Here is a 23,854-nt window from a genome sequence, read left to right on the forward strand (position 1 = left end):
TGCTCTTTCGCATTCTCCTCAATCGTCCCTCTGCCTTCAAGACACCATACACAGCACGAAACCCCACGACTTTGAAGCGATTGGGCTGTCCTGGAAGAACAGGCGGTGCACTTGTTGTCAGCGTAGAACCAGACGTCCCAGTCGACCTCGATCGCCCGCATCTCCTCGGGGTAAGACCCGGGCTTGCTAGCACATACTTCGCAACTGTCGGATATAGTCTCCATTGGGAGTGGACACTCACATTCAAGATGGCGCTTCCCAAGCGAATAATCAAAGTGAGTGCGGCAGCGTCTCTTAGCCCTGCGCAATTTGGGCACCGGACCCCTGCTCACGTTTGTGCTTCCTACATTCCTTATCTGGGCTACGATGGCCTCTCCTCGAAACAACTGCTCCCCTCCCCCTCGCTCGTGAGAAGGAAACCGAACGCCTGCTGTCCGACCCGGCGCCTGGTATCCAAGCGACGCCACATGAGGACAACCTCCGGTACTTTGATGTGGTCATGGACGGGCCCAGCCAGAGCCCCTTTGAAGGTGCGCATTCGCATTCAAGAAGGTCGCAGCAGTCAAACAACTAATGCAAGGCAACTTTTTCTTACTCCATACAGGCGGAAAATTCAAACTCGAACTCTACCTCGCAGAAGACTACCCGCTGTCGCCACCAAAAGTCCGCTTCCTTACCAAGGTAAGCAGCGATGCGAGGCGCTGTGCTTCTCGTCCTTGGGTATTGTGGTTTCGAGCTGACGGAATGTTACTTGATTTCTTCTTGCAATTAGCTCTATCACCCTAACATTGGTACGTAGCTGTCTCCAAGACTTGATAGCTATTGTGCACGCTTCTGACTCGCTGTAATTTGTGTATGACAGACAAGCTTGGGCGGATATGTCTAGACATCCTGAAAGGTGTATATTTGCGCGCCGGCCTCTGGCTTACCTCTCCACGTCTTGACCTCGGCGCTAACGTACTCACTGACTTCCCCCTCAGATAAATGGTCGCCAGCCTTACAGATCCGCACTGTTCTGCTCTCCATTCAAGCGCTTCTCTCCGCACCGAATCCTGATGACCCACTGGCGAACGACGTGGCCGAGCATTACAAGACAGACGAGAAGGCGTGAGTAATTGTCGTTATGGTGTTGGTGATGCTCAGTTATATGCGTGTGGCCAGCAAGACGGCTTTGCATCTCGAGCAGCGTATGCAGTCTTGTTTGTCATTCACGATCAAAGCAAGTTATAGCTGACCCAACAACATTCGGCGACTTTTTTTACCACTTACATACCACCCAGTGCTATCGAAGTCAGCCGGCAGTGGACGCAGATGTACGCCAAGTGAGACTTCGCTGGCTCAGAGGGTGCATGCCAGCCGTTCGCACATCCACATGCAGACGTTGTCTCCTCTTCGCGATGGGATCAGCTTGCAGCTCGGCCGTCGCGGCCGACGTGTCCAACTCGCACTTGCGCGGTTGGCTGTGCGGAGCGTGCAGGAGCGGGGGCGAAGCGCAGGCGGAGCAATGTTTGACTGGATATTCACCAGACTGTATCAATAGAGCAGAGCAAAACAAACTTCCATCCTCTGTCCTGTCTCTTGTAAACGTGTGAGAATTGAGATTGAGCTCCATACAGCAAGCAAAACCTAACCCGCCTAGCAAGTCAACCTAACCTGCCAGGCGGGTACTGCAGCCTTGTGGACGCGCCGAGGGTGCTGCGGCACTGGACGACTCTTCGCGAGACACGCCGCGCCGACGCGACCATACGCAACCAACACCTCCGTTTTGGACGCCGTGCTTCCTTTTTCCATCCTCCCAATCCATCTATGGGCTGCTGCTGCTGCTACTGCCGCTCAGCTCATATCAGCGCGCATCCGACTCATCCTTGACGCGCCGACATCAACCCACCGCCCGCGTTCACAGCTTGCCTCGCGGCGTCCAAAAAGCACCGCAAGTGGCCAAAACGACGCGTCTGGCCTAAGCACGCACGCAAGAGAGCCCAACACCATGGCGCACCTCCCACGCGCATCGATCTACCCAGGAGGCGGCGCCGCCTCCTCGTCAACCATGCGGCAATCCATGGCGCCTGGTGTCGCTGCTTGCGGCCCAGGCGCGTTGCAAGGCGGCAGCGGCGGTCCGCAAGGCAGCAGCATCGCTGAGCAAATGTCGCAGATCGACCAGGCCATTACGCTGACGCTGCAGGAGATCGACGAGAATTTTGCGCGCAGCCATCAAATCATTACCGGACGCATCTTGCCCGCCGTCAAGCACTATGGCGAGTCGAGCTACCGCATCTCGCATGCTACAAGGGTGAGTATGGGATTGACACTGCAGCATGCAACTTACACGACGGCTTGGTGCTGACATGCTGCCTCCTTTTGCATCTCCAGTTTTGGCGCTTCTTCTTCGAGACGGCCGCGCAGGTCCAACTCGATATCAATGACAGCAGCAGTGCATATGGCGAGTCTTCTGCTTCGTACGACCGCTCTCGCTTAGAGCAAGACGATCTGTCGCCCTTGCCGCACGGCAAGGCCCGTGGTCATAACCATCAAGGCGAAGGCGGAGATGAGAGCAATGCCTCGTTCCCTGGTGACGCGTCGCTTCTCGCGAACGACTCGCTGTATCAGAGCATGCGCAATACGCGCGTCAGCTCCGCGCCACAACAGAAGCAAGGCAGCACCGGAGAAGAGCCGCGATGGGCCGATCTCGAGTCTCCGTACGAGCGCGCGCTGCGACTCGATATCGGACACGAGATGCAGACACAGGGCCACGTTGGTCGCGCGGCACGCGACGCGATATCGCACAACCAGGGCCAGAGTGCAGGATATGGTGCACTCGCGCGCGACGTTGCGGAGCTCCGGGTTGACGAGAAAGATGGGGACGATTCATCCTGGGACATTGCCACGCCTCCCAAGATCACAAGTGCAGCGGCAGCAGGTGGCGTTCCAAATGCCGTCAAAGCCTCCAGCGGTAACCTGCGCAATGCTGTCCTGCGCAATGCAATTAGTGGCACGCCCCCAGTCGCCATTCGGGGCTCCGCACGCAATCCCTTCGCACATTCCGACGCTGTCAACACGCCTGGCAAAGCTCCTACGCTTGGTGACGGTGCCCGTTGGAACGGCATTGCGGACTTGCGCAAGACGCCTTTGAACACGAACAAGGCGCAGCAACCGGACAGCTCACTGAACTCGTTCGCGCGTGCGCTCCACCATTCGCCGCCCGTGACAATGCAGTTCAGTATCCCGCGCAGCAAGTACCTGCGCACGCCAGCTAAAGAGGCAGCGCGCATGGTTGTTGACGACCTCCTGCGCACCGCGGGCGGGTCGCGCATTGCGCCGCCCTCGTCCGCCTCTGTAGCTACCCGCGAATGCGATAGCCCACGCACGAGGTTCTTGCAGCGCCAACAGGCTTCCGCAACGCGTGGTGGCACAGGATCATCACATGAAGCGCCGTCTGCAGCTGGCCGACGAACTGCTCCTGGTACCGGTGCCGCCGTCGTGCGCTCAGCCGTCATCGGCACGCCGCTGAAGACCAATCGCAGATCCGCACGCGGATCCATGCCGACGCCGCCAACGATCACGCGGCAAGAACAAGGGCTGCCGCGTATCGGTGAACGTGTTGGAGAGAGCAGGCATGCGACCCCTGCGTCAGCTGCAGGAGCAGGAGGCAGCAGCAGCAAAGCTTCGTCTGCAATGCTCATGGATGAGGATGAAGGTGGCGCGGACCCGCCGCAGCTCGGCAGCTACACTGGTTATGTGAGTGCAAAGGTTAGGCTTTTTTCCATGAGCAATTTTTGATTCAGCTCTGATCGATATATCTACAGGCTGGGCGTGACGATGACGATGACGATTCAGACTCGGACGACGACGATTCAGACTCAGACTCAGATGACGATGGCTTCGCGCCGCCGATCGCTGCGCCTGCTTCTCTCAGTGGCAACAGAGGAGGAGCATCAGCAGCTCCCGGCAACGACCCGCCCTCGAGCGTGTTGTCCAGCAGCTTCTCCGCCTTGGCCGTGCAGCAGAGCCTGAAGGATGACACGCTCTTCGGCAGCAAGATGGGTCCCAACCCCTTTGCCAGGGCCGGTAGCGCGTCGTTGTCCGGTGCAGGTCCCACGAGCGGCTCCGGTCCAGGCGGTGCACCAGTGAGTGGGGCTGGTAGCAAGTTCCAGCCGCTCGGCAATCTCGAGGACATGGGCACCGTCTATGAGGGCCGGCCCCTCTTTGATCAGGACAAGACGAACACTTGGAGCGCAGAGTCGCCATCGAAAGGCGGGCGATGAGTGAGCGATCAATCGCGCGTGCGTCAGCTTTTAACATCTAGTTCCACCTTCCTTCCCTTTTATTATCACACTCTTCTTATGCATGTATGAATGCTTTCTTGTGTCGCTTTCCTTCGTGAATATCCAAGGGCGATGCTTTAGCTTGTGACGTGATCGTGGTAGAAAGCTCTCATGGCGATACGGCCGAGCGACATGGCAGAGAATGCATGTTTGTGCGTTTGGTGTGGTGCGTAGAAAGGTACAATGCGGGACGGAGGTTGAAATGTATGAAGAGGCCTAAACATCTCATGTGTAGAACTTGCGGTTCTCATTCGGTCCAAAGAGGTCCATCCTTATCTCGGGTAGCATCTGAAGAAATAAGAAGCCAGATTGAGTGGGCAAGCGTCAGCTGTTATACAGAGCCAACCAGGGGGAAGGGCGCCGACTGACCTGTTCCTCCAGCAAGCGCAAACGCTCATCGAGTGTGTTATCGACCTTGATCCTGCCTCCGAGGCCAGCGAGGAGAACGCCGCCGGCGGAGTCCTTCCCCAGGCCCTCCTTGACGTCAACCTCGACCTCTTTCCCGCCGGTCTTCTCGGCGTAGAGACTCTGCGCATCCTTAGCAGCGTCCTGGACCAGTTGGACATCCTGCACGCGTGCCGAAACGGTCACGCTCGGCTCCATGATGCGCAGCAGGCCCTGCAGGATCAGGTCGCGCAGGAGCGTCGAGTATGCGCTCGGATCCGACGTCAACGACGCCAGGCTCGCGCGCGCGCGGTCGAAGAGCGTCTGCAGGTGCGCTTCGCGCGCTTGCAGGATGCGCAACCGGGACTTGTTTGTTGCAGTCGATTGGGCGCTGATCGAGGAAAGGAGACGGAATAGAGGCGAGGGAGAGGGCTGGTCAGCAAGCGGCCGAACGAACAGCACAGGCGAGAATGGGGCTTCACATCCTCTGCGACACCTCTGCCTGCTTGGTCTTCTTTTCATGCTGCGCATCAATATTGATCGCCTCCTGCCTGACGATCTTCGCCTTTTCAATAGAGAACTCCTCGTCGGCCTTGACTTGGATCTCGCGCGCCTTCTCCATTGCTTCCTGCTTGATGAAGGCGACCATCTTCTTCATCTCCGACAGCACCTCATCGTCGTTCATTGGGCGCGACATGATGAATTATATGGAGGTTTGGCACGGATGTGTTTGAGCGGATGACAATAAAGGTGTGTGCTGCATCAGGACGAACAAGGAGTCAGCATGGGGTTCGCGGGTGCGTTGTTCCAACAGAAATTGCGACAGGCTGCCATGGCTCCGAGGTGGGCGAAGCTCGGACTCTCGCTAATACGTGCGATAATCGCTTTGCTTCTGGCACAAGCTTCATCGACATTGTTCTCAGCTCAACACTTCTGCCCATTCCGGGTTCTGGCTGCATGCACTGCGCCAACCTCGCTGCGATCCTCACGTCGTCAAGGCCTGCAGTCATCAGCCGTCCGCATCAGTCCGATCGACGGAGCCAGCAGCATGCACGACAGCGTAGTCTTGAAATTGGCCTGTACCATCGCCGCTCGCGTGTTGTCCAATATTGAGAACACTCACCAATGAACGGCCGCAGAACGAGGAGGGGGATAGATAGGGTATCGCGACCCGCTGTAAGTAGACGTTGTGCCTCTCACGAAACCTTGCGCGGCACCGTACCGCCTATGGAAAGCCTGCAGTGACAGTGGTCCTCTCTGGTACAGCCGATGATCCCTTTACAGCGGCAAGTGGTGGTGATCGTCGAAGGCTGCAACTCCAAGAATGAGTACCACCTACCACTTGTCCAAAACGATCTCCAGGAGAGAACGAGTAGCACGCCCTGGCCTCCTGAGCAGCATTGGAACCTACTCCACGCCCGCCAGACTTAGTTTGGATGTTTAGAACTAGTCATCACCAACAAAGTTCTTCAACTCAGCTTTCCATATCTTTTGCACTCGAAGTGGCCCACAGGCTGCCTCCATCTTTCTTGAATCCTGGCATACAAGTAAAGCCTCCTGAAGGACACGCGTATAATGGACGCAGCACTGTGATAACACCCTCAGTTACGCACCGTGTGCGCTGCCATTGCCCCGGATTCTAGGATCTCGCACGTTGCTATGTACCGAGTAGTACTTTGTCATGACCAATTGCGTTGCGGACTTACGGTAAATTGCATTCTTCAGCAGATTGGCAGGCTGGTATCAGCGCGAAAGTCACCAGCACCTCACAAGTCACATGGGCGCATAAAACACCGCAGCGTTGCCACAGAATGGGAGTGCATCCAGGGATCATAGACGACGACGACAACATACAATGTGCACCCGATACTGAGCCATGGGCGCGTGCTGATCATCGTTCCGCCAGTAAGAGCTCTCTACCTTACTGACGTGCACACATCTAGCTGCGCCAGGTGGCAGCGCTTCGACAGGCTCCACGAATCAGCGTTGATACCAGCGTTTCTTCCTCGTTGAGAAGGTGGGCCAAGGCGATAGTTGTTCGATGCGTGACCACCTCCGCCATGACGTGCGCTGGAAATGATCTCTTTCGCTTGTGTTACACCCCTCATAATGTTTCGGGCCTCTACATCAAAGCCACGCACGTACCGGTCTTGCCAGGAAGTCGCACATCGCCCTGGCTCACCGCTATTTGCCTACACACGCTGTAAGGGTCACGTTGAGCACCGAGGCGGGCTGCAGAAGGGCCATCATGCATTCAGCGTGCAATCAACCGCCAGCGATTACCTCCAGCAGTGGACGTTCGCTGGTGTCAAGGCGACCCTTTTCATCAGCGCCTTCATATGGAGAGCATCGTAACGCCAGGGATATCGTATGCCGTGAGGTACAGTGACGGCGCTATCCGGACTACAGGATGTCCCCAGCAGTGCGTCATGATCTGATGCATGTTCGAAGCGTCACGTCCGCTTCAGGCAAAAATCTCTCAACGCGGTGCATGTATTGACGACGCGAGTCATTCTTTTTCTATGATACGGCGCAACGTCTCAATTTCACCTTGGTCTTCCAGCGAGACATCTTCTCTCACCCTCTTGACGCTTTCCCGCGTCGCCACTTACCCATCCGTATCGCCGTGCGTTAACGCTTTCCCCCCAAGGCAGGAGTTGGGAGCAGCCCGCTTCCTCTCGCTGCGGGTCAGCCACCGATTCCGATATGCGCGGTGATGCCATGCATACTCGGGTACATGTTGCAACGAGGGAGATGCACCCGTTCGCGAACTGGGAAAGCTCCGATGTCGATATCGACGCAGAGGCTGTGCAAAGATGGGGAAGGGCTCCATTCGACAGTCGACTTCCGCCTCTTGTTTGGGGCTACCGCCCGTCGATCATTTGTCGATGAAATGCGACGCTATGCCGAGGATCATGTCGGTGGCATACGAAAAAAGGTACGCATAAGTACCCGCCAAAGGACTCAGACCCGCGGCGGCATATGTACACGGGATCAACCTGGCTTCTACCTGGCGTGTGAACGAGTCTTCAAGCGAGTCGTCAAGGCATGTATACAGCGCCATGTGCATTTGTTTATACATATTCTGCAAGTACAAACAGACTATGGAAGGGGTTGTCTTGCTGTTCGGCTCAACCTGCTGTCGATTGGCTTCGGCTGTAGCGTGGCAGTCGGCGGTGTGTGCGGGTTAGACTCGAGCCAGCGAGAAGGGCCGCGGCTGTTCCATAATCGCCGACGCACCCACTCGCACAACATACGGCAGTGCGCCTGTCTCCGAGGCTTTTCCATATTCCCTGGGGAAACACTGATTCAGGGGGTGTTGACATGGCGTCAGGAATGGCGTGCTTCTGCCTCGCGGACAGTGAGACGGAAGCCAAGCCGATATATCCATCCACCCCCCAAGAAACTCATCCTGATATGGCAAAATTGATAACTCGGCGAGCATGGCAAAATGGTGTGCTTGCGTTTTGGGTGGGCGAGGGGGTATATATATAGATAGATAGATGATTGACGCCCAGGGTAGTTGTGATTATTGATGTTGTTGCTCTTGCTGCTGCTGCTGGCTGACTACAAGTTGTATCACTGAACAGAATCGAGCGGACCACCCACCCTTATCTGCATCTCTAGGCAGACCAGCTCATCCTCAGGACAACAGGTATTTATCACCCACCACCTCCCATCGCGTCGTTCATCAGCGCTTCTTTTGCCCAGCACGCAAAGAACAGAAAGGAGGTCAAATACACGCCATGGCACCGGTAGCATCAGACTCCCTGCAAGCAGAAGCCGCACCCGCAGAAGCGGCGTCGGCGCTGAACGGCAAAAAGCACGCCACCGCCAACGGGCACGCACCCGTCCATACCAAGCTCGGCTTTGCAACGCGCGCATTGCACGTCGGCTCCGAGCCTTCCAGCGAGACTGGAGCGGTCATCCCCGCCATCAGTCTCAGCACAACCTTCAAGCAGGACGGCGTCGGAAACCACAAGGTGAGTTGTGCGATCCTCGCCTAGTGATGGGGCGTTTATTGTGAGAAGCTCGCTAACAGCATTTCCTTTGTTTACTTGCCAGGGCTTCGAGTACTCGCGCTCGGGTAACCCAAACCGTGATGCATTTGAGCGCGCCATCGCCTCGCTCGAGGGCGGCGCACACGGCCTCGCGTTCAGCTCTGGCTCGGCGGTAACGTCAACGATTCTCTCGTCGCTGCCACCGCACGCACACGTCGTCTCGGTGAATGACGTGTACGGGGGCACGCACCGCTACTTTACGCGCGTCGCCAATGTCGCGCAACACATCGAGACGACGTTCGTAGACATGGACAGCGACGATGCGCTCGAGCAGCGCCTACAAGACGCCGTGCGCCCGCAAAGCACCAAGCTCGTGTGGATCGAGACGCCGACGAATCCGACGCTGCGACTCGTCGACATTGCGCGCGTCAGCGCGCTGGTCAAGCGCCTGGCGCCCGACGCGCGCGTCGTCGTCGACAACACCTTCCTCAGCCCCTGGTACCAGCAGCCATTAGCGCTCGGCGCCGACATTGTCGTGCACAGCGTGACAAAGTACCTCAACGGCCACTCTGATGTTGTCATGGGCGTCGCCGTTACCTCCGACGAGGCCGTCGCCGAGCGCCTGCGGTTCCTGCAGAACGCAATCGGCGCCGTACCCTCAGCATTCGACTGTTGGCTCGCGCTGCGTGGCGTCAAGACGCTTGCAGTCCGCATGAAGCAGCACGGGCACAATGCCCTGCAGGTCGCGCGCTGGCTTGAGAAGAGCACGCTGATCGAGTCGGTCATCTACCCCGGCCTGCCATCCCACGCGTCGCATGCTATCGCGCGCAAGCAAATCCACCCGCAAGCGGTCGCGCTCAGCGCGGATGGGCCAGTAGCAGCGGCTGGGCTTGGGCTTCCCTACGGCGGTATGCTCTCCTTCCGCTTCGCCTCCTCGCCGGACTCGGACGTGGCGAGCTCGGCTTTCCTTGCATCGCTGCGGATCTTCACGCTCGCCGAGTCTCTCGGCGGCGTCGAGTCGCTCGTCGAGCTGCCGAGCAAGATGACGCACGGCGGCCTGACGAACGAGCAGCGCCGCGCACTCGGCATCGGCCACAATTTTATCCGCATCAGCGTCGGGTTAGAGGAGCCTGCCGACCTCATCGCCGACCTCGAGCAGGCGTTGCTCAAAGCGGCAAAGGCCAGTGCAGCTGTAGCCGCAGGCGGCGACTGGTGATGGTGTGCAACTTCTTTTTGTTATCGTGCTCCCTCGGAGCGCTTGCTCACACTAGCTAATTCTTTTATAGACATTATACTTGCATATTCTTCCATGTACTAGTATCCGCCATGGCATTGCAGGGAATATAGGCGCGCTGCTGTCTGTTACGAGTGACCTGCAGTTCCCATCTCCCCTCCCCTTTCGGCCGCTCTGATCCCGGCTTATCATGATTCAAGGCCGCGGTCGCATGGGCGAAGGCTCGAACAGGGCAAGCCTGCGCTGTGCACCGCGGCCGGCGCTAACTTTCGTCTGCAAAACCTGGACGTTCTGCGGCGATGCTGTCAGTAAGAGCTTAGAGCGAGAAGGTGAATGTGGCGGCGGCGGCGATAGAGAAGAAGGTGATGATGTTAAGAGATGCGGCGGCGGTTCTGCTGGCGATGGCGACGAAGGCCCGCGGGGCCTTGTTGAGCTTCCGGGCTTTGGAGTTGGAGCTGAGCGTGATGAAACTGTCGTGCAAGCCCAAGAATCATCGCGGTGTTCATTGTGGATCGGTGAGGAGACGAGCGGACCAGGAGGAATGGATGACTCTCTACTGCCGTTGCTGCTTGTGCCCGTGCTCGTGCCGCCGCCGTTAGTAAGTCCGCACAATCGGAAGTGCGCAGACGCGGCGCCCTGCAGTGGTACCGTGCGCTGGACGGCGGATGCTGCTGCTGCGCGCGCCGAGATGCAGCTGGCAGCAGCACCGCCGCGGCTCGTACCGAGCCGGGACGCCCACAGCGTAGACCAGAGATGTGGCGGCATCGCCTGCACGAGCTCGCATTCGCGCTCGCGCGTGCGCTTGTGAGGGCCGGCGTGCGTAGACGGAGAGGAAGTTGGCTCGACGCCAGCGACGAATGGCGTGCCGCGGTCTGCATCTACTGCTTGGCCTTGAGCTTCGTCGGCTTCCATCTGCGGGCGGGGAATGACAGTACGAAAGAGATTCGCGCTCTTGCTCTGGCGGCGGTGGCGGGGCGCGCTGCTGCTTCTGCCGCTGCTGGGCGGCCCGCGGTGGTAGAACGCATGTGAGGATACTCTTTCAAGGGTGCCCGGAGGCGCCAAATCGCCGTAACATGAGCGCTCGGGCGCTTCGACTAGCGCTTGCGCGTCTGTCGTTTTTGTCGTCGTGGTAATGTCGCGAGCACTGAGCTGGGACGCTTGAGGCGCGGCGGAAGCCTCCTCTACATCATGAGCAACCGCTTCAGCATTGCCATGCACACCGAAGCCTCGACCGTATCCGTGCTGCTCGCTGAGCTGGTACGTCTCGGAGCGTCGCGCGGTCTCTGTGCTGAGGTGTGCTTCTCCGTGCCCCTTTTCGCGCCTCATGTGCGTGCGGGTATGCGCGGGCTCGCAGACGCCGTCCCTCGCCGCCGGGTCGAACGTCAGTCGCATTTGCATCTGTGTTGGGTGTTGCTTCCCCCGCTGCCGCTGCCTTTGCTCTGATGGTTTCTGGCTCGCTGCAGCGGCGAGACGGTCAAGTGCAGGGGTAAGCGCAGCCGGCGGGAAGGGTGCGAGGCGCAGCACAGCGCGGACCAGCGGCGGCTTCTCGCGCGTGCCCAGAAATGGGCGCGGGCCGCCGGCCTGTATGTCAGCATCGGCACGGTAGCGGGGCTGGCGCTGGGAGTAGGAGGCCGCCGCCGCCGCAGCGTAGCGTACCGTCGCGGCGCGCGCTTTGGCGCTGGCGTGTGCGTTGCGCGCCGCAATCGTGCTGTAGGCACCGAGGTGCGGCGCGGTGTGCGAGAAAGAGGGGAGCAGGAGGAGGATAGCGGCATGGTCCATGAGCAGGGGCAGATGGGAGTGGTAGAAGAAAGGCAAGGGAGTGGAAGGTAGGTGAGTGTATGCGCGGCGACACGATCAGAGGGGCGGGAAAATGACGTTTCCAATGCGCGAGAGTCAGAGACAGGGTTAGCCGCAGGGGCAAAGGAGAAGAGAAGCGTCAATCGATCAACGGTGCGCCAAGCTTCCGTTGGCAGGAAGCGAGCTGTATGCTGGTGATACCAGCCAGCCTGGCGGGGTAAAAGCAGGAGCAGGGGCACGGATGCCCGTTTGAGGCAAAAAGAAGGTGGGGGAAGCAAGGGACGTGGAAGCTGGTGGACGGATCAGCGCGTAACGCTCCTCACAATGGCGTCTCTATGAAGGAAATGTGTGCTTCTGGATCGTCATCGTCATCGTCATCGCCATCGCCACCATCTTCGCCTTTTCCCCTTGCGGTCTCTTGTGCCTGACGCTGCTGGCTGGTCCCTGACAGCACTCCTTGTTTCGCTATGGCTCCGGCGTCGACGTCATCATCGGAAGAGGGGCCGTCGGAGCAGACGTGCATGCCATCGCGAATGTTGGTGCACCATGCTGCGTTCATCACGGGGATGTCCTGCAAGGAGACGGGCTGCAAGAAGAGCGATGCGAGTTGACAGAGGGAGATACGCAAGCAAGTAGTGCGCCGTCCACGATGTATGCACGTGTATATAAGATATACACGGTCGGCCCTCTCCCATTTGGTACGGCTGGCAACAAACTAATATCCAAGCTGGGAAAGAAAGCAAGGTCCATATGATAATGCTTGGACCTCGGCTGGGGGTTTGAGAACACAACCCTACTTTGATCGCCACATAGATCTGTCTGTCGGGAGTTTGCAGGCCCTAGATATGAAGGAAGCCACCCCACCCAGGCAAGGGGGAAAAAGGGGGGAAGAGGCGAGTGGGGCCTTGCCCAGTCTGAGTGTGCTCTTTGCTTGACCGGCGCTCTGAGATATCGCTTCTTTTCACGTTGCTTGTGTTGAGCATGTCTGTAGCCGCACTCTGCAAGCACAGCCGCCGGTTGGAGTGTTTTGGGAGCGGGTGAGCTGCATAGCACGTAGTCGCGTTGGAGCTCTCTGGGCGTCTATCCGCCATCACGGCGGTGAAGTGACCAACTGAAAGGTCCGAGGGTGTGCACGGGCCGCTTATGAATGCGGAGAGCGAGGCGAGCGGACTGGCTGTAGATTCGTTTAGGGTTGTGGCCAATTGCCTGGGGCTGTTGAAAGTGGTGCAGGTGGCGGCGCCGTCGGAAAGCAGAGGGGCCGGGGGATGTTTGGGTGGGGCGACAGGCATGAGAGCACAGCCAACAATGTCCATGCACGAAACAACACCTCACACAGCCAGCCAAACTATTTTGAGCAGGGCACTACGGCTGTGTGACGCTGGCTGCAACACCGCACAGCCGTTTGAGCAGCGAAGGGTTGGTTAGTAGTGACTTGACTTGCTCTGCTGCAGGCAAACCACCAACACCCGTCGAGCAAGGCTGCATCAACAAGCACGCTCTCCATCGCCACACTTTTCTTTTTGTCGTCGTCGCCTTCTCATTCACTCCATCCTCTCACGTCTTTAGTGTACTCGTGTGCGCTGCAGAACAGCGCTCTGTATCCCCTTTACCCCCCGCCCTCGTCCAAGGCGCCTCGAGTGTGCAGCGTCAGGAAATACAGAAAGCGGGCGGTGAGTCGTGGATCGGTCGACCCCCTGTCGCTGCGCTGCGCTGCGGAACATTGTCCGCTGACGTGCCCCTCCTCTCTCTCCCCTTCCCTTCCTCGTCCCAGCACCACACATACACACATTCGCAAGATGGCGTCTGCAGCCGCAATAGCAGCAGCACAGCCATCCAACTCCACCTCACCACCGCCAGTACAGGATGCAGACGCCCTGGCGCTCGATTCGGTGGCGCAGACGACAGATCCGGACGTGCTACGTGCCACAATCGCCGCGCTGCGTACGGAGCTCGGCGCACGCGACGGGCAGCTCGCCACGCTGCGCGCCGACCTGGCGCTCGCCCGCCACACCCACGACGCCCTCCTCGCCCGCTCCGCCGGTTGGGCCGACTCGCTGCAGGAGCTCGCGGCGCGTGTGCCGCAACTGCAGGATGCGCTCGCGCGCGAGCAGGCCGCCCGCGCCGAGGCCGATGACCGCGTCAAGGACCTCCGCCTGCGTGCCGAGGAGAGCCGTCGCGCGTTCATGCGCCTCCAGGGCGAGTCCGAGAAGGAGCGCAAGGCTGCAGCTGCCGTGCGCCGCGAGTCTCACCGCAGGAGCTTCGGCTCCGTCGCACTCGCGCCCCCCGTCGCCGGAGCCTCGGTCAGCCCGCCAGGCGCTGCTGCGCCCGGCTCGCTCCTCGACGAAGAGGAAGCGAGGGAGCTCAGGAAGAGCAAGAGAGCCAGCCTCGCGTTTGGACCCAATGGCACCGGCATCTCCATTGCCTCACTCGCAGCCACTTTTGGCAGCGGCAATGACCCACCTCGCAGCGGCACCAGTGCCAGTGCTAGCGCCAGCGACCTGGCGACTAATGGCACGGGCTCCGTCAGAGGCCTCAAGGGCCTGTCGCTGCTCAGCGCCTCTCCTGCGCCCTCACCCTCCCCGTCGCCATCGCCGTTGCCCGCGCTGTTCGGCGCCGACAGCAAGGTGCACGCTCCTCTCGAAGCGCACGCAGACTCCGCCATTGCAGCGGGCGATGCATCGCATGCACGCCGCTCCTCGCCACCCTCAGCGCCTTCGGGTGCAGCGAGCCACGCAAACCGTCGTTACAGCAGCGGCAGCAGTACACATCACGATGCCGCCGCCGGCTCGGAGCTCGAGCTCTTCGTACCCGGCGCGGGATTGGGTTCCCGCGACAGCCTTGCGGGCAACGGCCTCGGCCTCTCCGGTCACCTGTCGCCCGCGCCGTCCACTAGCGCGCTGTCCTCTGTCGGCAGCCCCATCCTCGAAGGCCACGAGGAGGATGAGGCCGACGGTGAAGGCCACGATGGTGATGAGGCCTCTGTGGAGGGTTCACGGAGACACACGTTGTCGCTGCCGTTGCAGCAGCAGCAGCGCCGACAGAGAACAAGAGAGGAGCAGCAGCAGCAGGACGATGGAGAGGAAGACTCCGACTCGAAAGCCGCTCGCAGGCGTAGCGCCATGATGGGTGGCGGCGGTTCGCTGATGTTTTCCAGCACGCCAGGTGCGCCCGGCTCGGGCCCAGGCTTGGCCTCCGTACCTGCTTCGACGGCCGGCTCGACGCTCGCGACGATGCGGCTCGAGGCGCAGCTGCAGGCCAAGCAGGCCGAGGTCGAGCGACTCAAGCTCGAGATGACTGGCCTGCGCGCACACATGCACGAGGCGCACGAGGCCCGACTCGCCAGCGAGTCCTGCCTCAAGGCGCTCAGGGCGTTCATTGCCGAGGGTGCGGGTACCACCGGCATAGCACCCTCCGCGCCGGAAAGCCTCGCTTCGGCATCTGACGCGGCAGGCGCCGACCGCCTCGGCGCGGCGTTCGACCTGAAGGAGGTCAAGCTGCCCCCACTTCCCACCGACGCCGATGCGGACGAGCTCAGCGATGATGACCTCGCCCACACCCCGTTCCATGCGCAGCACGGCCGCCTCCCGCCTGCATCCGCGTCCGCGTCGTGGTCCGCGTTCAAGACGCCGTCCAGCAGCAGCGGCGCCGCGCATTCCAATCCCCCGACTTCCTCGGCGACAACGTGGGGCTTGCGCCTGTCTACGTTCCCAAACATGATCCGCAAGACCACCGCCGACTCGACGGATAGCAGCGGCAGCAGCAGCGGTGGCGGTGGCGGCACGCAGGCCGGCCTGCTCAGCGCCAGCAGCAGCAGCAGCGGTGGCGCATTATCTGACGCCACGACCATCGAGAGTCACGGCACCAGCGCCAGAGAGGAGGACTGTCAGCCTGGAATTGTATCTGGAACGGGGACATCGCTCGGCGCAGTTCCGTCCTCGTCCAGCACTGCCGGCGCATCGCTGAGCAGCCTGTGGAATCGCACTGTCAACTCGGTCGCCGCTGCGCGCGACAGCGCCATTGCCGCCGCCGCCTCTTCCTCATCTGCATCGGCAAATTTAAATGGAACCTCAGCCAGCGACAACTCTGCGCATATTTGCGACTCTCCACAGCGAACACGCTCTGCATCGACTTCCACCGCAGCTTCCACGCCTACAGTGGCGTCTCCATCGGACCTGGCTGCCAATGCTGCGTCGCCACCTGGTGCTGCGGCTGCTGGGCCAGCGGCGTCCGTTAGCTCGCCTGGATCAGGCAGCAGCGGAGGCGGCGCAGCAGGCGCGCTCAAGAGCCTCGGTGGCTGGTTCAATAAGCGTCAGTCGTTTGTGGCGCCGGCTTCCGCCTCATCATGTCCGTCGCCGCTTCCGAGCGTGACGCCTGCCTCGGCCACTTCTGCCAGCTCGGGCGATGTGCAGGGTGCAGTCGAGGAGGAGGAAGAAGACAACGCGCTGACACCCGTCACGCCGCAGCGCAGAAAGATGCCGTCGCCGCCATTCGCGTCGCTCGACCTCGCGGAGCCGAACAGGACGCCGACCAGCGCACAGCCGTCTGCGTCGCGTTTCCCGTCGCTGAACGGCCCCGCCAGTGACAGCAAGGACGCGCCGCTCAAAGAGGACGCAGGCGTCCTCGGCGACGGCAGCAGCTCCCATTCTGCGGCAGGTACAACGACGAGCAGCAGACTCTCGGCGCGCAGCGCGGCGCTCGCGCGTCTGATGAACTCCAACCCTCAATTTGACGCTGACGCAGCGACATCGTCGCAGGCATCCACGCCGACGCAAGCGAAAGCGCCTTCGCTGTCAAAGTTGCCGACGGTGGTGCCGAACGCTAGAGCCCAACGCGCTCAGCAACGCTCGGCTAGCGTCACGTCCGACGAGGGGTTCGTCCCGCCTACCTTTGATTAAGGAGGCGTGTGTCCGCGACCGATGCAAATGTCCTTTCGCAGCGCTTCCCTTTGTTCCAGTGTGTCCTGTTTTGATAAATCCGCCTTGCATGTTTAGCAGCACATACCCCCTCTTGTAATTCATCGGAAAGTATCAGTGAAAGCTTGCAAATACAGAGCATTACATCTTCACCTATGACTGTACGCGGTGCTTGTGTGCATGGGCTTTCTAAGTATTTACACACGGTGACCTTTGAGCTTGAAACGCCAGAAGAGCACGCCGGCGAGGATACCGCCAATGTGAGCGGCCGAGTCGATGGGCCCACCCGGTCGGAACCAGGCTTGTGAGAGGTCCCATACGAAGATGCCGCTTATGCACGCCCATGCGGGGATGGGGATCACGAAGAAAAGGAGGAATGTTGTCTGATGGTTGCCAGGATCGTTACGTGTGGCGGCAAAGGGCGATGTGATCAGTAAGGTTGCACATTCCAGGCCCGAAGGTAATGATGCTTACCCTTGGAGACATGCACGCAAACGTGCTCAGAATGGCGTACACTGAGCCGCTGGCGCCATGACTAGCTCTCTGTTGAGGACTGCCTCCGTTCGCCGCCCTCACTTGAGGACTGTGCATGCCTCTGCCGAGCCAAGGGCTGACGAAGCGGTTCCACGCGAGGCTGACGAGCGCCGTTGCGATCCCAGCGCCAAAGTAGAGGCTCAGGAAGGCCGTATTGCCAATGTGCATGACCACGTGGCTACCCATGAAAGCGAGTGACTGGATAGTAGGCAGATTCGTCATCAGTGAAGCTCAGAAATGGCATGCTTTGACGCATTGACGCACCAGCATATTCAGCAAGAAATGCGTGCTGTCCTCGTGGCTGATGCAACTCGTGAGCAACGTCCAGATCCGCCCCTGTGCAAGATTCATTTCTCCGAAAAGAAAGTTCTTGCACATGAAAATGTATGCCTTGGGATCGTTGAACTTCCTAAACGACTCTGTGCTGTACTGCCACGCCGCAAAGACGAGCGCATTGAGCGCGATGATGGCATAGAGGACATAGTTCGGGCGAATGAAGTTGATGCGCCGCGCGAGCGAGGCTACTGGATTCATTGTTGAGCGCGACGATCTAGAGTAAAAGGAGCCGCCTGGCCGGTGCTGGTATGGCCTTTGGCCTTGGGCAAAGAGAGCCCCGAATGGATTCATGAGAAGCATTACTGTCCAACGCCCTATCCTTCGGATGGATCGGGGTTGATGAGGAGATGCCAGGAGATCCCGTGCCTGTGCTAGCACGGTATTTGGGAGAGGTAACTCATGGGCAGGATGTGCAGCAGCCTTCGAGCATTCTGACGCTGATCGGCCTCCTAACGAGCTCGAGAACCGGCTCAGTGAGAGTATCGAGGAGCACCTGCGCGCAGGCGTGTCCCGTTTCATGCGTCGGATCGAATGAGCAATCATGCTTGGCGCCGCGCAATTCTGCGGCAATAATCTTGACGGATAGAATGATCTGCTGCAACCTAGGCTGGCTTCTACGTATGAGATGGTGCGCCTGTGTACGACTGATGGAGGGGCTTGCACGGTGGTCTGAAAGCGACGGTTGAACGGTGGGGTCACCGCGCCTCGCGAATGGGAGAGCACGTCAACCGGGTCCATCTTCTCGGGCCTTGCAAAGAGAAACATCTTTGCTGAAGGGCTAATAGCCTCCGTCCCTCTTTGGAGCAGCAGCCGGGGACTTGCGGCCATCTTGTCCAGCTGAGCAGTTGATCCCTGCAGCCTCTCAGTTTGGGTCGCAGAGCGGGGACCTGCTTTCGTGGACCAAGAGACAATAGGTCGCAGCTTGATGTGCGTTGCAGTTGATCTCTATTTCTCGAGCAGGCCAGCTCCGCTTTATAACGGGGCCAAGCTGCTTGATACCTGGGGCGTAGGGGTGTAGTGAGATATCTTGAGATTTGCGGTAATGTCAATGGACGATGATCGGCTGCACGAAAGGTTAGGAGGAATTACGTAAGCCACATTACTCTTGACGTCAGCTACTTCGTGATGCCCTTCTGATTTTTGGCATCAGCCTGACGATGTTTCCTCATGACGCCCACCACTCACGCACGCGGCCTTGGGTAGGATTGGGCTCATCACGGGAGACTTTACTTGCCACGAGACAGCGGATAAAATTTGAAGTGCAGAGAGCGATCGTGCGTACGTAGCATGCAAGCAATTTCAGTGACTATGCGCCGCTCGCAACTAGCGTTACCCAAACGCCACCACAGGCAAGTAGTCCGCACGGCGGTGGCCAGGCATGCGACGCCAACGCCAGCTCCAACGCCTCATAAAGGCACCGCAACATGCAGATCGATACACATGAGCACTTTTCGGCAGGATGTACGAGAGCCGGCACTGGCAACACCAAGCAAAAGATTTGAAGTACCACCGACTGCTGGGCCTCTCGGGGGACGCAGAGGACCGCGCGTCGGGACTTTGTTCTTGGGGTGAGTGCACAGGCAGCAATCCTGACCGCCGTGCATGTGGGCTGATTTTCATGTTAAATTACCTATTTTCAAACTTACTGTGGGACAGCCTGACAGCATTTGGCCTTGGAGTGACGGCCCTAGGCCTGATCGATTACTTTGGAACTTTCAAGACGTGGCCCAAAGAAGTGCGGGATGATCTTCGCGTCGCCCTCAAAGCACGTAACCGTGGTGACAGTCGCCGAGCAGAGGCACACTTTAGAAGGTGAGTCAGGACTTTGTGCGATGCGTTACCATGGAGAGAACAAGCGCTGAATAATGCTGTCGTGTCGTCACTTAAACACCAAGAGCATTGGCTACAGCGCGATCACTTCCTCCACAGGCACTGGGCTCGGAACGGCTGCTCAAGATCTCAGGGTTGAGCATTGCGCTCGGCAGCCTGCTCGAGGCAGAGCACGAGTACACGGCAGCCTATCAAGTCTACGCCGAGAGTCTGGACGAGGTCCTTGGTCAAGGCAGCTTTGGATCTGCGCAAGCAGCGACGCACCCTGCTGGTTTCAATTCCGACTCTGACTCTTCTAGAGGGCTCAGTCCGCAAGAGCGCCTGCGTACTGTGGCGCTTGCACAGAAACTGGGCGATCTCGCCAGCAGCGGTATGATCACCGATGGCTTGTCGACTGTCACGCAATCCGCGGGGCCCTCGGCCGCTGCAGCGACGATGGACGATTTGGTGGAGCAGCACTATGTCTGGTCCGTCGAGGAGCTGCTGCGTCTCGTCATGAATGACGAGCAACGCCGCAAGGCGATCGCCGACGCGGCTTCTGCTGATGCGACGGGCGGCGGCGTCATGCTCTCGGAACTGGGGTTGCCAGAATGGATCTCGCCTAGCGACCTGGGCGGCAGCCTCGAGGCGCTCGCCGGGTTCTACACGCGCAAGGGCAAAGCAGATCTTGCCGTGCCGCTGTACCTGCAAGCTCTGTCACTTCTGATGCCCCCGTCATCGCCGTCTTCATCAGAACCGCCGAGGCCCCCTCCGACAGCGAGCGAGCGATGTCGCGCGGGAGTATTGATGAACAATCTCGGGCAGCTGCTCGTCGATGGACAAGGGCCGAAGGGCGGAGCAGATATGACTGTGGACAAGCAAAAGGTAAAGCAGGCGATCGCGTGGGTGCAAAAAGGCTTGGACGTCGTACAGAAGACGCAGCGCTTGGCGGGATGGGAACAGTTGCAGCAGGGTCCTTCTTCACAAGGAGCGGCTGGAGGGAAGGCAAAAGAGGTTCTGCAGACCTCAGACGCGAGGACGCAGGAGGTGTGTCTGGAGTGCGCGGCAGCGGAAGTGGCACTGCTTTACAATTTCGGCGTGATGAGCGAGGTGAGTTTGGACTGGCATGTCGCACAACAGACGTGCAGAGCACTGAAGCTGCGCTGCGGCTTTCCTTTCAATACCTCTTCAAACCTCCACCCACCCCTTTCCTGCCGCTCAATACGATGTTGACCCCACACAAGATGCTGAACGACACATGCAAAGCACGCGAAGCGTATCAGCGAGCCTATGCGCGCGCTGACCAGCACCAGATGCGAAATGCGCGCAACAAGAGTGCGCATGCGCTTATGAAGCTCGAGCGGCGCAGCGGTGGTGGCAAGACCGCGTAGGTCGCCGCGGCTGCGGCCAGCAAGGACGATTGCAGGGTAGACGATGATAGCAGACTGAATTCTCTCACACATAGCATAAGGTACGGAGGATCGAGAATATGTGTGCGTAACGATTGTAGTTGTAGTTATAATTGTAGCTGTCGCCGTCGCCGTCGCCATCGACCCAGACTTTCTACCACTGCTGCGGCGGCATCCAGCACCGAGGCCCTCGTCGCAGCGCAAGGCCTTGGCCGCGGACGATAACGATGCATCATAGCGATAGCATGTATGTGCTTGCATGTCAGCAGGCGGACCGATGGCTGAGTCCTGATAGGGCCACGCCGCGCCCAAGCATCTGCACGGCACACAGTGGCCCACGAGGTCCGGGCCTCTGCAACAAGAAGAGGTTCGCAACCCTGCGCGCTCCACCCATTTATGCAATCCCTAGTTGATAATAGTAAGCGTTGCTGGTGGAACTAGACACGTATTAGCAACAGTTTCTCTCTGTGGATCAGTCTGTATAGAGTTTGGCACGTCTGAGGCAAAGGTCGGTGCAAGTGGCCTGGTCGGGTATAGTATTACGTACGAGAGAGTGCACGTGGGGCGACAGCGGCGTGGTGCTGACAACGACTTCATACGACTTGGGGGGAGCGGGGGGTGGCATCGCTCTCAGGGGTCGTCGTTTTGGTTGAGGCACCCTCTCGCCAGTCAAGTCGCGCAGTGCCGCCGCCGTCTCGCTCATAGCCAGTGAGGCCCAACGCTCCTCAGCCTACTTGCATTAGCGCGCGCGTTACCTTGAACATGCCATATGCTCCTGCAAGGTGTGTGCATATATCACCACCAAGCAAGCAAGCACAAAGATCGTCCGCTGGCGTCCTTTCTCCTCCGCGTACGAGCTGTGCCCGAAACCGGACGGAACGCGAGGCAAGCAAAGCCTCCGGCCATCCAGCACATCTCCATTGTCCGCTCATCTCCGTGCCCAGTACCAACGAGGCATCCCTGCAAGTCTGCAAGAGTGCTATCGGGTCCTCCTTCTCTTATCCAGCCTGGACCCCGAGCATCACGCCCAGGTTCAGGTTCAGCTGTATACACACAAGCGCCGAAGGTTTCCACTCAGTGCTTGTTTGTTCGACAACACCCGTGTCGGCATTGGGATCTCTCGTTGCGCAACGCTCGCGACCGAAGGTAAGCTGTCGTCCGGTTTGGTCTGCGTCCTGCTCCCGCGAACCGAGCGATGCTTTGCAGCTTGCAAATTGAGCTGCCCGAGCCTTTCGGGTGGTAGATAGGGAAAGAGGCAGAGAAACAGAACTCGCTGCAAAGGAGGAAGAAAGGGCACGGAGCGGATGCTCATGTCACAAGCACATCCCGAGTCCAGTCTCCTCGCTCCAATTCCTTGTCCACTCTCGCTTAATGCGCGCAGAGCATAAATGGATGATGCACGATCTCCGGAACATGGTCCGCCATCGATGGTGGCATTGGCATCGCAATCACTTCTGTGCGCACATCGCCTGAGGGGGGCCAAGGGGCAGGAGGGCCTGGAGGTGGATCTTCAGCATATGGGCATGCTTGACCTCATTCGTCTTGTCTGCATGGCAGCAATGCAATAAACACAAAAAAGGGTGGAAACAAGGAAAGAGACCAAGGAGCTTGGTACGAGATGGAACTCAATCATCTTTCGTGTCATCTCATCTCATGATGCGATGTCGCGCGCAGGCACGTCGCCTACTTGGAAAGGATGGACTTAAGGATCAGGGCCTGGCCTCAGCCAGTCTCCTTCAGGTTTGCGTCCATGCTAGAAAATCGGAACGAAGGCCTGCGGGAATGATCACCATCAGGGCTAGGGCTCACACTCCTTTGTACCAAATCGGACGATACAACAGTCTCGATGCGACTCGAGGCTATTAATTCCTTCGAAGATTCAAAACACGCAGGCCTCACGCTGACCGAACAGCCTTCCTTTCTTTTCCCCATTCCTGCTCTGATTTCACTGCCTGACCCCATTCCACACTCGCCAACGCGCCGTCATTTCTATACTACCCACGGCTCCCGCTACCTCGACCTCGACCTTCGCTCCTACCCCGGTCAATGTGGATGCTTTCTGCGATATGACACCGCGCTCGGCACCGGCCCAGATCTGGACTGACAAGTGCAAGTCCATTAGCGACCCTTTCCCCCTACCCCACTCGATCGGTGCTGCCGCTACCAAGCTCGCTGCCAAAGCTTGGCGCTTGGATTCGGTGGACGACGCGGCGCGCCATCTGCATCAAAGGGCCGCTGTGAATTTGGCGAGAAAAGCTCGCTTCCCCACGCCGGTGTCTATCCTGCTGCTGAAAGAGCAGGCTCAGATCCCATAGCTGCGGAAGTCTTGAAGGACTACGCCGCAGCTTGTGCAGTAGCAGCCAGAGCCACGAAGTCTCCCTGTCCGTAGCTTCCTCCTTGCCTCCAAAAGGAGCAGAGCTTCCCGACGCGGCATCATGAACTTCATCTTTAAAAGCAAGCAGCGCACGCCAGCCGAGCTGGTCAAGCACCTGCGCGACACGATCGCGCGCCTCGACAATGGCTCGTCATCCAATGCCAACAACAACTCTTCGTCCAACGGCAACGACGCGGCGTTAGCGTCCTCGTCCGCCGGCGGGCCGTCGCATTCCAATGGCGCAAACGGCGGCGCAGCCACGCAAGGGAGTGGAGGCGGCGGGAGCAGCGACAGCCGCCGCAAGGCGTCCGAGGACATCAGCAAGACGCTCTTCCAGATGAAAGCCATCCTCTATGGCGACGGCGAGAACAACGAGCCACAGCCGGAGATGGTTGCGCAACTAGCGCAAGAGGTGTACAACCACAACATGCTCCAGCTGCTCGTGCAGAACATCTGGCGCTTCGAGTTTGAGGCTAAGAAGGACGTTTCTCAGATCTTCAACAACCTGCTACGCAGGCAAATAGGCTCACGCCTCCCCACCGTCGAGTACCTCTCCCAAAAGCCCGAGATCATCTTCATCGCGCTGCGTGGATACGAGAACGCCGACGTCGCCCTCAACACGGGCATCATTCTCCGCGAGATGCTGAGGCATGAGCCGCTCGCGAAGATCCTGCTCCATTCAGATAAGTGAGTTTCCGGTTCGCGCCGCAGTTGCGTGGTTGGGGACCCATTGCTGACCCC

The 23,854-nt window shown here is 59.2% G+C and overlaps 10 protein-coding genes across 10 annotated transcripts; 7 read left to right on the forward strand and 3 right to left on the reverse strand.

The window, feature by feature from the left end:
* The first annotated feature begins 11 nt into the window (after positions 1–11).
* Positions 12–1,399, forward strand: K437DRAFT_259030 (putative ubiquitin-conjugating enzyme E2). Its single transcript, XM_013385625.1, has 6 exons — positions 12–275; positions 416–530; positions 605–681; positions 773–791; positions 863–898; positions 981–1,399. Exons 1-6 carry the CDS (start codon positions 249–251, stop codon positions 1,109–1,111), a joined length of 405 nt encoding a protein of 134 aa, XP_013241079.1. The 5' UTR covers positions 12–248; the 3' UTR covers positions 1,112–1,399.
* A 428-nt stretch (positions 1,400–1,827) lies between these two features.
* On the forward strand, positions 1,828–4,555 carry K437DRAFT_259031 (uncharacterized protein). Its single transcript, XM_013385626.1, has 3 exons — positions 1,828–2,290; positions 2,371–3,735; positions 3,804–4,555. Exons 1-3 carry the CDS (start codon positions 1,988–1,990, stop codon positions 4,260–4,262), a joined length of 2,127 nt encoding a protein of 708 aa, XP_013241080.1. The 5' UTR covers positions 1,828–1,987; the 3' UTR covers positions 4,263–4,555.
* On the reverse strand, positions 4,424–5,706 carry K437DRAFT_10758 (putative vacuolar ATP synthase subunit E). Its single transcript, XM_013385608.1, has 3 exons — positions 5,189–5,706; positions 4,692–5,097; positions 4,424–4,610 (listed from the first exon to the last, which is right to left on the reverse strand). The coding sequence occupies exons 1-3, from the start codon at positions 5,401–5,403 to the stop codon at positions 4,548–4,550; spliced, it is 684 nt and encodes a 227-aa protein (XP_013241062.1). The 5' UTR covers positions 5,404–5,706; the 3' UTR covers positions 4,424–4,547.
* A 2,544-nt stretch (positions 5,707–8,250) lies between these two features.
* K437DRAFT_259035 (uncharacterized protein) lies at positions 8,251–10,062 on the forward strand. The gene is made up of 2 exons (XM_013385627.1): positions 8,251–8,689; positions 8,772–10,062. Exons 1-2 carry the CDS (start codon positions 8,453–8,455, stop codon positions 9,921–9,923), a joined length of 1,389 nt encoding a protein of 462 aa, XP_013241081.1. The 5' UTR covers positions 8,251–8,452; the 3' UTR covers positions 9,924–10,062.
* Positions 10,030–12,437, reverse strand: K437DRAFT_10795 (uncharacterized protein). The gene is made up of 2 exons (XM_013385609.1): positions 12,062–12,437; positions 10,030–11,649 (listed from the first exon to the last, which is right to left on the reverse strand). Exons 1-2 carry the CDS (start codon positions 12,295–12,297, stop codon positions 10,137–10,139), a joined length of 1,749 nt encoding a protein of 582 aa, XP_013241063.1. The 5' UTR covers positions 12,298–12,437; the 3' UTR covers positions 10,030–10,136.
* A 786-nt stretch (positions 12,438–13,223) lies between these two features.
* On the forward strand, positions 13,224–16,633 carry K437DRAFT_296086 (uncharacterized protein; the record flags this gene model as incomplete). The annotated part of the gene is made up of 2 exons (XM_013385628.1): positions 13,224–13,408; positions 13,510–16,633. Exon 2 carries the CDS (start codon positions 13,535–13,537, stop codon positions 16,631–16,633), a length of 3,099 nt encoding a protein of 1,032 aa, XP_013241082.1. The 5' UTR covers positions 13,224–13,408; positions 13,510–13,534.
* A 215-nt stretch (positions 16,634–16,848) lies between these two features.
* Positions 16,849–17,719, reverse strand: K437DRAFT_270270 (rhomboid-domain-containing protein; the record flags this gene model as incomplete). Its single annotated transcript, XM_013385629.1, has 3 exons — positions 16,849–17,034; positions 17,126–17,383; positions 17,450–17,719. 3 exons carry the CDS (start codon positions 17,717–17,719, stop codon positions 16,849–16,851), a joined length of 714 nt encoding a protein of 237 aa, XP_013241083.1.
* Positions 17,720–18,980: 1,261 nt separating this feature from the next.
* K437DRAFT_270271 (uncharacterized protein) lies at positions 18,981–20,721 on the forward strand (the record flags this gene model as incomplete). Its single annotated transcript, XM_013385630.1, has 4 exons — positions 18,981–19,089; positions 19,186–19,333; positions 19,417–20,440; positions 20,575–20,721. The coding sequence occupies 4 exons, from the start codon at positions 18,981–18,983 to the stop codon at positions 20,719–20,721; spliced, it is 1,428 nt and encodes a 475-aa protein (XP_013241084.1).
* An 806-nt stretch (positions 20,722–21,527) lies between these two features.
* Positions 21,528–23,263, forward strand: K437DRAFT_250696 (uncharacterized protein; the record flags this gene model as incomplete). Its single annotated transcript, XM_013385631.1, has 2 exons — positions 21,528–21,885; positions 22,833–23,263. Coding segments are annotated over 2 exons (580 nt in total), but the record flags the coding sequence as incomplete, so codon positions are not given.
* On the forward strand, positions 23,010–23,807 carry K437DRAFT_10857 (ARM repeat-containing protein; the record flags this gene model as incomplete). The annotated part of the gene is made up of 1 exon (XM_013385610.1): positions 23,010–23,807. The coding sequence occupies exon 1, from the start codon at positions 23,175–23,177 to the stop codon at positions 23,802–23,804; it is 630 nt and encodes a 209-aa protein (XP_013241064.1). The 5' UTR covers positions 23,010–23,174.
* Positions 23,808–23,854: the final 47 nt, after the last annotated feature.

Source organism: Tilletiaria anomala, assembly GCF_000711695.1.
Source record: "Tilletiaria anomala UBC 951 chromosome Unknown K437scaffold_103, whole genome shotgun sequence".
In the NCBI taxonomy this organism is placed as follows: Eukaryota; Fungi; Basidiomycota; class Exobasidiomycetes; order Georgefischeriales; family Tilletiariaceae; genus Tilletiaria; species Tilletiaria anomala.